Source organism: Acomys minous (assembly GCF_964271855.1).
Source record: "Acomys minous genome assembly, chromosome: 10".
In the NCBI taxonomy this organism is placed as follows: domain Eukaryota; kingdom Metazoa; phylum Chordata; class Mammalia; order Rodentia; family Muridae; genus Acomys; species Acomys minous.
Window position 1 is genome coordinate 114,012,369 of NC_140491.1, and position 13,765 is coordinate 114,026,133.

Consider the following 13,765-nt stretch of genomic DNA (forward strand, 5'->3'; position numbering starts at 1 on the left):
ACTAACTTGTTCTAAATTCATAGCGCGATAAACAGAGTAAAGAAAATACAATATGCTTGGAATAGCATCCGGCATTAGGCTGGGACTGGGTAGAAAGGGATGTCTAGTGTTGCTTTATAGTGGAAAGTAAAGCCGTTGTAATTACGTGTCATGTAGGGATTCCCCATATTCAGATCATTCCGCACGTCTCCTGGACCACAGGAAGTAAAAGAAGGGTCAGAGTGCAGCAGTGATGGGGAAGGGCAATGGGCGAGAGCCTGGCTTAGAAGGTGGGACATACAGGAAGACAGCGTAACGTGGAACAGGGTGAATCCGGTGGCTGTACTGTCTAAGCTTACATCAAGTTAACACAAGGAAGAGTCATTTGGGAAAAGGGAGAGCTGATAGAGAAAATGCTTCCACCAGATCAGTTTATAGTGGTGCATTCTCTTGATGTGGGAATGTTTAGCTCCCTGTGGACAGTGCGATCCCTGGGAGGGTGGTCCTGGGTGCACTCTGATGCCCTCTTCTGTCATGCAGGTGTACATGTGGAAAGAGTACTTTTATACATAAAATCAACAAGTCTCTCTATCTATATAAATGAACGAAGTAAATATTTTTTAAAAGGAAAAGCAGGCTGAACAAACCCCTCCTCCACAGCCTCTGCATTGGCTCCTGCCTCCACGTTCTTGAGGTGTTGAGCTCCCTCGGTGGCTGGCCACAAGCTGATTTTGGTCATGGTGTTTTGTCACAGCGATAGGAACTCTAACTAAGAAAGCGGGGCAACTTGGAATAGCTCCCTACGTGGAAATCACTCTCAACATTAAACTTCATGTACACATTAGAGACTCGTGAGCTGGCTTAGGGAGGGGAAATGCGAATTTCACAGGATAAACAACTGCACACCAACCATTGGAGTAATTTTATTTAAAGACCTTAAAAACAATGGAAACCCTTTTGGAAACTCTGACGGGATCTTCATAGACCTACGTCCTGCTGACATAACCAGTGGAGGAATACATTCATATTAACGTTCTGTATCGAGATCAGAGAGAATAAAGATAGGAAGGCTATGGAGTTCGCATCTAAAATTCAGGAGGAGGGAGTGAGTGTCAGTGGCAAATTTTGAGATGAAAATCTCAGTGCAATAGGCGGCAGGATAGGTGACTAAGACAAGGAGAAAATACTGGGCACACTCGACGGCTTTTACCTATTTCTTCTGCCTTCTTTCCTTCCTGCCTTCTTTTCTTTCTCTCTTGTTTTATTTCTTTGAGTTTTTAAAATAGGGTCTCATCGTACAGCTCTGGCTGTCCTGAAAATCACCATATGTAGACCAGGCCGTCCTTGAGTGCACGGAGATCTGCCTACCTTTGCCTCCCATGAAATGTGTGCACCTCACTTTTATATGTTTCTTGAGTGTGCCTTATTTAATCATGGGAAGGCAAGAGAGGGCCGGAGGCAGGGGAAGGATAAATCAGAGACTGCGACCTTTGGCCTAAATCCCAAAGAACATTTTTCAGTTCCTCTTTGAACTTACCCTGAAACATCTGGCAGCTCTTCAGTTCGCCTCCTGAAGCCCTTTTCCTTTCATCTTCTTGATGGCATCTTGTTGTGTCTCCCCTTCTAAGCTCTCCTCAACTGTGTTCAGATCATCTCTGGCTCCCATTCATGGCCAGCCCATCCACACGTGAGCATGTTTTCCCAGGGTAACTTTACTTACCAATATGACTTCTCCTGGCCTTCCCTCACTGCCTATGCCTGAGTCAGCATCTTTGAGCATCACCTTCCATGTCCTGCTGCCTGTCAAGCATGCCGAGTACCTACAGGCTGACTCTGAGTAGTCAGTATGCAGGAATGACGTAATGAGTACCTACAGGTTGACTCTGAGTAGTCATTATGCAAGAATGATGTAAACAATTCTTGATTGTCTGAGCAAAAAAACATCTAGATTGGAACCATTTTTCTATTTTGCTTTATTGTTGGGATCCTATCAATTATTAAGATATAAGGGACTGCCACTTAATAGTGTGGTTTGTTGATCTCTCTCTCTCTCCCTCCCCTCCCCCCTTCATATATCTTCACTATTTTTCAAACCAGGTGCCTAGTAGCCTTCCTACATCACCCCGCCTTCTTGCTTCTTAGGCACTATCATTGGTATTCTAAGCATTAAGTGTTCAGTGTGCTCTGTCTAACATCCACCGTGGAGGGACAAGGAGTTCGTAATTGATTACTAAATGATAAAGACTCAGTAGCTCATTTTAGATGAAAAATGTAATGGCCTTGGTCCTGTTTCTCACCACTACCCTAGGTTTTTTTCTTCTTTTTCTTTACATCAGTAGAAGAATGCTTACAGATGTTTGGCCATGACATGTGCTCTCATATCTACTGTCTTCTCACTTATTCTACTTATCCACCTGATGAGCCTGCATTTACCTCTTAAACTTCACCATTTCTGAGAGGTAGCTGTCACCAGCTCCTACCTCTTGACCCTTCTTTACCCCTAGGCCTATGGAATAGTGCATATTCTATTGTCTCTCTCCACACTGCGCTGGAACCTGCTGCAGAGTAAGTCCTGGCCTCATGTTTGTATTCCCAGAGCCTGACAGAATGCCTGGAGAAGAGGAGGTGACAACAGGAGTTTCAACAGAGGCAGCTCTCAACACTCAAAGACTTAGAAGTAGAGGAGTTAGCTTTGGAAAGGAGTTAAGGTTCTCCTTAGCTTAAGCTATGAATCTGGAAAATGTGATTGCTTCCTTTTAATTGTGGACAGAAGAATAGAAAAGCCATGGTTTGTTGCCATGGATAGCCAAGTTCATAGATGGTAACTGAGGATGTAGGGGACAGCTGGAGGAACAAAAGACCCAGTGTGACTATTAAATGTGGATCAAGGGATCGAGTAGGAAAAAGCAGAAAGCTGGATACACAGTGCTGACTATTTTGCTGGGGAAGAACATGAATCCTTCTCAGCCAGGCAATGCCAGCATAGCCATGAGCATCCACAGCAGACGGGTAAGGAGCCATCACTGGACTCCTACAGGGACTTTATAAAAAAGTCATCTGACTCACTCGGCTAAGTGAGAAACAGTGACCAGTAACTGCTTTGTATGCTATAGCACAGCGGGACTTGGTGAGCACCTTTTAACATTCCGTTTGTGTGTTTGTGTTCTTAGATGTGTAAGGTTTGGGTCCATCAGGAGACTCGGATAAGAGTTGGGAGGTGTGTTTACAGAGAGGGAAATTGTTGTACACCATAGATAGACTGTGCTCCCATTTGCGTGCTTTAGGCACTCTGTGTCCCCCTGGCCATCGGCAAATGTTCTGGCTTTTGAGAAATGAGGTTTCAGAGCTTATATGAAAATGTCACTAAAAATGTTTTCAACTTATTCAAATAAGACATGGGATTCATTTTTCAAAATTTTCTTGCAAAAGTGTCTACCTAGCATTTCTAATTGGAAGTGGTTTTTCCAATTAAAGTCAAGCCTATGGTTTTAAACAGTAGCTGTCCAAGTGTAAGGAGGCGTTCCGTAGGATGTGGTCTTGAGTCATTTCCAGAACAATGCCCTGATGCCTAATGGAAAAGTATACCGTAAGACCCCAGAAAGTTCTCATTGATCTCTATAGGACCCAAGCAAAAGTCCTTTGTGAACAGAGCTGTAAGTTTACATTTTAAGTTGAGAGTTCCATACATGCATATAATGAGTTTTGATTAAGTCCACCCTTGTCCCTCCTCCAAATCCTTCTCTACCCCTACCTTTACTCCATCTAAATTTTCTCTACCATAGTTTATTTAGTTTTTAATATATTTTATTAATTTATTCATATTACATCTAAATTGTTATCCCATCCCTTGTATCCTCCCATTCCTCCCTCCCTCCCATTTCCCCTTACTCCCTTCCCCTGTGACTGTGACTGAGGGGGACCTCTTCCCCCTGTATATACTCATAGGGTATCAAGTCTCTTCTTGGTAGCCTGCTATCCTGCCTCTGAGTGCCACCAGGCCTCCCCATCCAGGGGACGTGGTCAAATATGGGGCACCAGAGTTCAAACTGTGGCACCAGCCAAGGACAATACATGCAGTAAACTTTGAACCCCTACCCAGATTTACCCAACGGACAGGACATTCTTCACAGTTGAGTGGAGAGTGGGGTTTGATTTTCACTCCATCCAAATTTTATGTGTTCTCTTCTTTATTTTTTTTATTAATCCACCTAATTCATTTTGTGCAGCCAGTATGTGCTTGGGTGTAATCCCATCTACTGGAATATGGGTATCTATCTTCTCAGGGGCTGCATTGTTGAATAAAGCTGATTCTCCCTCTCCTGGCAGTTATTTTTCCAAGAGCTCCTCAGCTATAGATAGGACCTTGTGTTTCCACTTTCCCCAGCCATGCTAGGAATTTAGGGCTGGGCAGTCTGCCATATCTTATTCTCTCTCGGTCAACCAGTTGTACGTTTCTCTGCTCATAGCCATCTACTACAAAAGAAGCGTCTCTGATGAAGGCTGAGAGATGCCCTGACTGATGAGAGTTTGTTAAGCAATATATCCATTTATCAGAATAATGGTAATACGTTCTTCCCTGGGTCTTATGATATGCCTGGGCCTTGCGGATGTGTTCTTTTTTTGCTATAATATAGTAGAATTGTGCCTTCTGTCTGGGATGTTTTAATTTTTAAAAATTCACTTAATACAAACGATTGGCTCATAACCTGATACCTTGGAGAGTTCAACAAGAGTTGTTACTATTTTTGGAATGGTATGAATTCCAGTGTAAAGCAATAGGCACCAGTCTCTTTGTATCAGTTTGGAAAGTTAAACTATTTCTATGTAGTTCATAATAACTCATTTGAGGAGTGTGCAAATGAGAATTCTTCTAATTAAGTTTTCAGAGCCACACTGAAAGCTTTTGACTAACTGTGTTTTGAGTAAGTTATTCTGTGTCAGACAAAAATACATCTCTGCATGTAGGTGTCTTCTCTCCTTTCTCAGTACCAGTCTGCAAATTGGGGCCATATGTTTATGCCTTCGTCTGGCTGCAGCTCTGCTGGCACTAATGGTATTATGTGTCCCAGATCTAGAAGCCTGCTTTGTGTAAATGCATTTACCCGGTAAAGAACAGGAGTTTCCCATGCTTGCAATAATAAACTACTTGGTGTTTGGTAAGTGGTGCTGATTCACACTCCCTCGTGGTTGCATTAGGCTGAGACCTCCTGTGTCCAAAGTCCTGGGACAGGAAACCAGAGAGGCTTTCACAGCAAAATAACAGTGGGCAAACACGGCATCATAATTACAAGAATAACAGGTATTAGCTATCAAGAAGGAGTTTACAGTCAAACTTTTCGTATAACTCAGGGTATAAATAACTTCCTCTCCTGTACTTCATGTTTCTAGAATAAAGAATAGACATTCCCCCTGACTGTTTTCATAATAGTTAGGAATACTTTCAAGTTCATGTAATAGAGAGTATGTCACTAATTCTACTTACAGAAATCCACGTGGCATAACATCTGCAAGGAGATGGTAGTTGTAGGTCTGATGTGCAGCCGGAAGCCTGGGCAGACATAAGTCTTTTTCTTTCATCTTCTTTTGGCTTTTTATGATTATGATTTTTAAAGTAACATTATCATCAAGGAAAAGGATGCAAGAACAAGAGTGTGCTTTGTTGGTTGGTTGGTTTTACTTTTTTTCTTTGGAAAGCTTTTCAGAAAAGATAGCTCTTCTCATGCCTACTCTAACTTGGTGTGTGTGCATTTCCTGACTCTGTCATGGTGTGGGGAGAATGGAGTTCTCACAGGCATGTCAGATATCAGGCTGCATTCCACAAAGCTGAAGTAGATGCTCATCTTCTGCAATGTCAAAGGAGGGCTGCCGACTGATGCTTAATCTGGGGCTCTGTGAGCATCAAATGGGGTGCTCACTGATGAGTACACAGTAAGTAGTGGATGGCATATGACAGCAGGGTTTTAACTCCCTAAAGGGCTAATCTAACAGAACTGTCCTTTTCAAAATAAAAGCCTCACTAACCTCACAGAACATTACATACTTCTACACTAATGTCCACTCAGGCCCTTTCCAACTTTCCAATCCAAGTTCTTTTTCAACTCTCCCCTTGAACTTTTATTCAACAAAGTTAGATAATTGGTCTATTTCGGGGGCAAGAATCCCTCAGTGTTTTATTTCCTCTGCAATAATAGTGAAGAAAAAAAGAAGATAACATTTGACTTTGAACTGGAGGCTACTTGCTGAAGGCTACTCTTTTGTCAAGCAAGTCTGCTGTGTGTCTTTGAACATTAAACTGTGATAACCATTCACATTGTATTTTGATCTGGCAGTGTTTTCCCCTCCCTCCCTCCCTCCCTCCCTCACTCACTCCCTCCCTCCCTCCTTCTCTCTCTCCCTCTCGTCTTTCTTTTTTTGTCCTTTCCATCCTGATGAAAAATAAGTAAATTTTGGAGACCAAATTGATTTTATCAAGAAAGAATATAGTGATGATAGTACGGTTTTGTATACATCCTGTAAAACCTAATCATGCTCACTGAGAAAAGATGTACAGCCTGGTGTTACAGCTCCTTAGTTTCCTCTTTCACTTATTAAGTTATGATTCATGTGTGCACAGTACCTGGGTTTGTGTCAGCTATGTGGACTCTAAGCAGCTTTGTAAATTTCAAGCCTGCATTATTCATGTTTTAATGAAGAATGAACTGTGAGTCCCAGAGAAGCCGCTGGTTCAGTCATGCCACCCGTCCAGATGTGCAGCTGGCTCTTCCCCATGTCACGTAAAATGCTGGCTGGTGTCTTTCCAGTGGCATCTTGTTAAAGGTGATCTACAGTAAGGTGCACATTTAAAAAGAGAAGACTTGGGATTGTGGTAACTGTGCAAAAATCTCTTAAAATGGAAAGTAAAGCAGGAGTCTTGCTGGCAGCGTGAGCCTGGTGTTGCTCTGATCGGCTGCTGTCTCAGAAGCTGGCTGTGTGTGCCATGCTTCCACCTTCTGTTGCTTGTCGAAGTGCCAACTTCCCTCCCAAAGGTGTTCAGTGACTAATGCTTTGGTCCTGAGCCAGAATATTTTATAAACGTCTATTTCTAAGCAGCTCTTGTACAAGTCTTAATTAAACTTTAATGTCAAGCTGAAGTTTACTTTTAGAGAACCTTGAAAGTCCCTTTGGTCGTAACATGATGACAGAATGGTTGGGAGAAGGCAGCACGGCTCTCTTCTCACCATTTAACATGCACTGCCAAGAAGATGCATGCTGACTAAGCCAGAAAGGCTCACAACGTGAGCAACCCACACCACCTCCTAAGTGCTGGGATAGCCCATGGCCACTCTGTCAAATACCTCCTGGGTAAGATGGTAGGCAGGGGTAGAATGCTACTTTGTTATTTATTACATATTCTCCCGTGCAGCTTCCCAAAGTCAAGGCTCTGAAAGGAGGATTGCGTCACAGGGGGTGTCCTTTGTTTCTTTCTCTTCTTTCCTACAGGGTGCTACAAGGGAGGTTAAAAGCTAGGGGCTGGATTTCTTTCTCTATCTCTACGGGGATTCTAAGGGAAAAGACAGTAGCCTCTGCCAGCTGAAATAAAGGAAGCCACTGCTGAACTCAGAATGGACCCAGACATGTTGATGCACACCTGTAGTCACAGCTCGCAGGCGCATGGGATGGGATCATCAGTTCGAGACCAGTGTGGCCTACACATAGCAGGACTCTGTTCAGCACAACACAAAAAACAACAGCAAAGATAATGAATTTTAGTTAAGTCTAGTAAATTTAGTTACATCTAGTTGATTTGAAATTGTTTTAATCAGTCAGTCTGTTGCTCATGTGTGGCATTGTACTGCAAAAGTGAGTATGGCTGGACTCAATAAAACTTTATAAAAAACAAAGGAATGGCTTTTACCTTTAGGCAGGAGTTTCCAGGTGCTCGCTCTGTTGACCTGCTTGCTTTTCATGTGGCAATCTTTAGTATAGTTTTCTTTTTCTGGGGTCAAAATACTTTTTTTTACAATATTGTGTGTGTGTGTGTGTGTGTGTGTGTGTGTGTGTGTGTGTGTGTGTGTAACTTATTTCAGTTCCTCAAACAAAGATTTGGAGACTTTAAGGAGTTAGTCCTATATAATTAAAATAAAAAGTCTTCAGATAAACAGAAATACAGGTAGGAAGGGTAGAAGGGATGAAAAGAGATAATACACAGAAAAATTCATATATGTATTCAGCATGAAATTATTATAGCTCTGCATGGAAAATTGCTGAAACCCTGCTGATAACTACATTGGTAAATAAGAAAGGGAATAATTTGTATGGCAGAGCATAGACAACAGTGATAAGCAGTTTGCAGACACTGATTTAAGTTTATTTCATAGTTTTGAATAAAAGAAACTATACTCAAAATCACAGGTAACAGAGCATTGCACACTCCAATCCCATTTGTGTAGAATATAAAACTGGGTAAAACTAGAGTATAGATTTTAAAAGTTAGTGATCTGGACATTAACTGGGGGAAAGGCCCCAGCATGTGTCTGCTGGCTTATCTTGGTCTGCATGCTGGCTTCCTACATATATTAGTTTATCACAGTTAAAGAGTTGTATCATAGGATGTTTGCTTCTTTTACATCCTGACTCAGGATGGCAAAGGATGAGAACGCAGGGCAGAATCTATGCGTAGTGAGTAAGTGGTCCAGTCTCTTAGAAGCATACCACACTATTAGGGTTCTAAGTGTCGGGGAAAGAGTTCTAAGCTACACCTTTGTTTATCCACTCTGAGGTTCAGAAGAATTAATAGTTTTGGAAAGTTAGCTTCCCTTTCCAGTACTGATTTTGCCCTAGTGAATAGCTTCATTAATCTGGTCATTTCAGGATCTGGGTCATTACTAAGATATTTGGATGTGGACCAGGTGGGAATCACATGACTTTGATGTGTTGGACATTGAGTTTCTTAGTGAGATATTTGAAATGTCTTTATCATTTCAGGACAGACAATCTTGCTCTCTAGCTACAGTTTCACAAAAATATACACTGAAGATTTCATAAGCCTCTATAAGTGACTAATGTGTACAGTAACATTTTGGGGGGCTTTTTACTTGTCTCTTGAATGTGACTCTGCCCCTTTCTTCTGATACTCCCTTTTTAAAAGGCACAGGAACTATATTTCTAGTCTTATTAAAAACTCTGATGACCACGATCTAGCCTCTTGCGTCCACGGACATTTGGACTAGAAGTGAGACCACTATAATTCCACGCTGTAAAACATGCTTCTCCGTGGTCCCTGGGGGTCAGTGCTGTTCAGGCTGACTCATAAGAGGGAGGAAGGACAAGTTATGCTGATGACTAAGGAGGAGAAGATGCTCAGGGAGGAGGGGAGCTTGACTGAAGAAGGAAAGCATCTTTTGTTTGGGCAGCTGTTTGTACGTAGATGCAGCTAGAACAAAGGAATGCCTTGTGCAGTGGAAAGTGAGGCAAGGATGGGCCCCTGAGGGCCTTGACGTCATACTGAGAAGTGGGAACTCTTCTGTCAAAGTCCCTGGCAGCACTTGCACTGCTGTGGGCATTGCCTCGCCAGCACTGTGGGCATGGTGGCAGAGTGAAAGGGGAGGGTGAGTGTGAAGCAAACGTGAGAGGTATAATCCGCGCGGCTTCCAAAACGGTCAGACTCCATTTTCAAAAGGAACCTGAAGCAAACCTGCATAATCACTTGACTAGAAAAGCAAAGAACAGGAATGCTTGTCCGACCCCAGCAAAAGTCCGCCCTCCCCTCTCCTCTGAGGGCTATTCATTCACAAGCCATTCCGTGCACATCTAATAGTCACTTTCATCTTTTCTGTGAGGCGGGGAGCTGCGTTTTAACCATGTGCTCTCTAAGAAAGCAGCATCTGGCTGACTGACTGCATGGGACCCTCTATTTTACTCAGCGATTCACCCATATCCAAGTATTAAATCAGAGATTTGAAACGTGTTCCTAAGTCTCCTTTGTACATCTTGTCGTTAGACTGTCTCCGCCTGGTTGCTTTGGCACACATCCCTCCAGTTTGAATTAATTGATCCAGTTTTGTCTATCTTTGGAGTTACTAGATGGCTATGGGGAAAGTTTAGAAAATCATAACACACTGTAACCGAAAGTTGAGTTTTTCTTTCTCCTGCCTGGAAACTATGCTCTGCAGAAACTGAGCACTTGGCTTGAGGGTTTAGAATATTCTAGCTCTGTGGCTTTGAGAATTTTCATTACGCTCAAACTTTTCATATTTGAAGTGTTCTAGTGATTTCATGGAATACATTTGATCCAAATCTTCACGGAATGTTCATTTTACCGTTATTAAAGATTGGGTTGCCAAGGCCTAGCCAAGCTAGTAGAAATTCTACCCCCAAAAGCTAGTGGCTTTCCTCAGGCCTGTACTCGTGTGTCCAGATCGGCAGTGACCTTTGTTTCGCAGTTCACAGGACTTTGAAGCACTTCAGCAATTTAGCTTTGAATTTGAACCAGGTCTTGTCAGAGGCAACCAATCACCTGTTCCAGAACTGTAGTCTCATTCGATGGCTCTCTATGCCGTTGGCTTATGGGCCACAGCAGTTCCATGCTTTACTTCCACCAAATTCCCCAAAATTTCTTATTCCCCTTTTCCTCAGTTTACCGTCTTCTAACCTGTTGGCTTGGGTAGCATCTAGTTCCATGCCATCTCCCTGACACTTTAGTCTTAGTAAAGACTAAAAACTTTACAAAATAATGAGGAATATGTAAGTTAAGCAAAGGGGCATTAAAATAAAAGACCGTTTTATAATAACTAAAAATCAAACAAATAATAAAATCAAAACCTTTCTTTGGTAACAGACGATTGAACATGCCTGAAATTCGAGAAATTGATGATTTAACTCTGTTTGATGAGATCATCCCATTAGTTGTTTTTCTAAGTCAATGGTTCGTATTCATGAATATTTTATACACGGATGGAGAGTTTCTACTTTCATTACTTAATTTCTAGGCCATATGAGAACAAAACCTATCTTGCTGTCGGGAGCATGAAGACCATAATGCTAAATGTGTCCCTGTTCAATGCTGGAGATGACGCTTACGAAACCACACTGAACATCCAGCTCCCCACAGGCCTTTACTTCATTAAGATCCTAGACCTGGTAAGTGCTGGAGACCACAGTGGGAGAATGCACTCAAGTTTAAAAGCAAATGTGAGTGCCATACTTGCTCCACTGACTTAGCATAAACCCTTGACGTGTTCATCTTAATGTTTGAATGTCCCTCAGTCCCCTGGTTATTTTGAGACGCTCTTCTTGCCCTCACACTGGGACGCACTGGGATCTAAGTGGGATGGGGTCAGCTTCTTTCTTTCCAGTGCTAGGAGAGGACTCGTGGGGCTCTACTAATCCACCCATGCCTTGTGGTTTTAAGATGCTGATGATGCTCACTTTGAGCAGTACTGTTTGGTCCTCCATGCAGAGTACCCAGAATTCCTGGTCTACATTCTAAGTCGAGGTTCTCAGCCTTCCTCAGTCCTGAAATCTGGCTTTCAGGCCATATTCTGGAGAGCACTTAGATCTTATATATGGACTCCATGTATGTGTATATGGTACCCAAATTATTGGCCTTTTGTCTATTAGGGAGGTTTTAATAAGGTTGGGTTGCAAAGAGAAAGAGCCTCCAGCACATTTGCTTTGAGATCTCCCTGTCCATCCTCTAGCCAGTTAACCTCAAGGGACTTTTCACCTTTTCAAAGCAGATATTTAGACCTTTTTATAGATCACCAAGAAGCTACTTCAGAAGGAGAAGGATAAATTCTAGTACAGCCCATGGACTGTACTTTAATATATTTCTGTTAAGATTGCAACTACTACAGTTAAATACTTTAAACATATTTCAGGGATATTAGACAGAAAGAAATATGGAATTTGTGGCTTCCTTCCTCCAAGAGGTTTTAGATAATAGCGTATTAGGTAAAGTGGGAAACACAAGAGCCTACATCCAGGAGTTACTGGGTATTAGTATACATGTATTCGTTATGGATACACTATTGTATCAGTTCTTATAATTTGACATATTATTCCCAAGCTAAACAGAAAATGGTTTCTTAAAAAAATATTTCTAGAATGGTTTTCTTAAAAAAAATCCCTAAATGTATGCTATAAATGTCTAAATATCTTTCTTCCTAGACTAATTGTTTTATTTTATTTTATTTTTTCCTTTAGGAAGAGAAACAAATAAACTGCGAAGTGACAGAGATCTCAGGCATAGTGAATCTTGCCTGCAGCCTTGGTTACATTTATGTGGATCGTCTGTCAAGAGTAAGCAGTTAGCATTTTGATTTGCTAACAGGAATGCGTTTTTCTACCTTCTCCTACCTTTATGCTGCACTAAATATATATATATATATTTGAACTTAGTTATGAAGCTATGTGAGAACAACTTGTCCTGGTGTCTTTGAGCTTAGCGGTTATATTCTTGGCAGTGTTCATTGTTCAGGGGGAGGGGGTGAGCAGAGAACCTGTTTATGTCAAGGCAGGCAAATAAAAGTGTCAATCAGAATTCGTTTTGCCTGCTTACTCTTTCCCAACACCCCCTCCCCCACCCCAGGTGGCCCTGTCTGCCAGGCATGTTACCTCTGCTAGATAAAAAGGTGTTTTTGGCAAGAGTCCTCAGCCAAGTTGTTAAGGCATCCCTGATGGTGTCCGGCCCAGCCGGCCGGTCTTTGCATTCAGAGAGTGGTGCGTGGAAATGTACCTTAAACCCAACAGTTTCTGTTGTTTACAACTGAGTGAGAAGTAGAACTTCTTGCCACATCTAGAACATTCCACTGTTTTCCTTAAGAAATAATAAAATCTATTAATGAAAACAAAAAATTCAATCTATAAAAATGTATCTTAGATTTAAAAATGGGTCTTTTCTTCTCTGCTTTCCAGATAGATATTAGCTTTCTCCTGGATGTGAGTTCCCTCAGCAGGGCACATGAGGACCTCAGTATCACCGTGCACGCCTCCTGGTATGGTTCAGTGTGCAACAAATGACCGTCACAAAGGACGTGCCCACTTTCTGGCAACAGCTTTAAGGGATCCGTGGAGCTGTGTTCCGATAATTGTCTATAAATCACCGTAGTGTAAATAATGAGAGTAATTTCTGCCAACTCTAACCTAAAATGTCTTCCTGCCATTTCTCTTTTTTATTCCAACCCGCCCCCAAGCTACTAACTAGCCCTCTAGTAGGTCGTCATGGGATGCAGTAGGTTCCCTCTGATGCTGCCTTCTCATGTGGTTTTTCTATGTTTTGCCAGTGAAAATGAAGGTGAAATGGACAAAGTGAAGGATAACAACGTGACCTTAGCGATCCCTCTACGGTATGAGGTCATGCTGACTGTGCACGGGTGAGTACAGAGTCCTCTGGATTAGGGAGCATTCGCTCTACTTAATGTTTTTTTTTTTCCTATTATTAACAAAAGAGGAGTGTTTGAACATGCTGAAGTGGCAAGGATACTGTGTCTCTGCGATCGCCTCTGAGTGCACTTGCCTGGCTGGTGATTTATTATTTTTAATCCACTCTGTAATCAGCTCTGATGCTACATCAAACTCAAGGCCAGCTGCTGGAGATTCTGTGCTGGAAGAGCCCCAGTTAGCTTTCAGTGCACCACGGTCATCCTTCAGCTCCCAACCGATGGGCACAGAGTTAGGTAGTGTGCAGCTTGAGACAAGGCACCAAGCAGTGGCCACCGTAGGGAGGGACACAAAGGACTCTGCACTTGGCTGGACTGCCACCATCCAGAGTGCACGTCTAACTGTATGGCCAATGACTAAGACATGA

At 42.3% G+C, this 13,765-nt stretch overlaps 1 protein-coding gene across 1 annotated transcript in view; it reads left to right on the forward strand.

Annotated features, from left to right (window-relative positions):
* ITGA4 (integrin subunit alpha 4) overlaps positions 1-13,765 on the forward strand; it is a 77,508-nt gene that overhangs the window by 53,202 nt on the left and 10,541 nt on the right. Inside the window, exons 18-21 of the mRNA XM_084800171.1 lie at positions 10,947-11,097; positions 12,163-12,258; positions 12,874-12,953; positions 13,242-13,331. Coding sequence (XP_084656297.1) covers positions 10,947-11,097; positions 12,163-12,258; positions 12,874-12,953; positions 13,242-13,331 — 417 coding nt within the window. The remainder of the gene's footprint in view (positions 1-10,946; positions 11,098-12,162; positions 12,259-12,873; positions 12,954-13,241; positions 13,332-13,765) is intronic.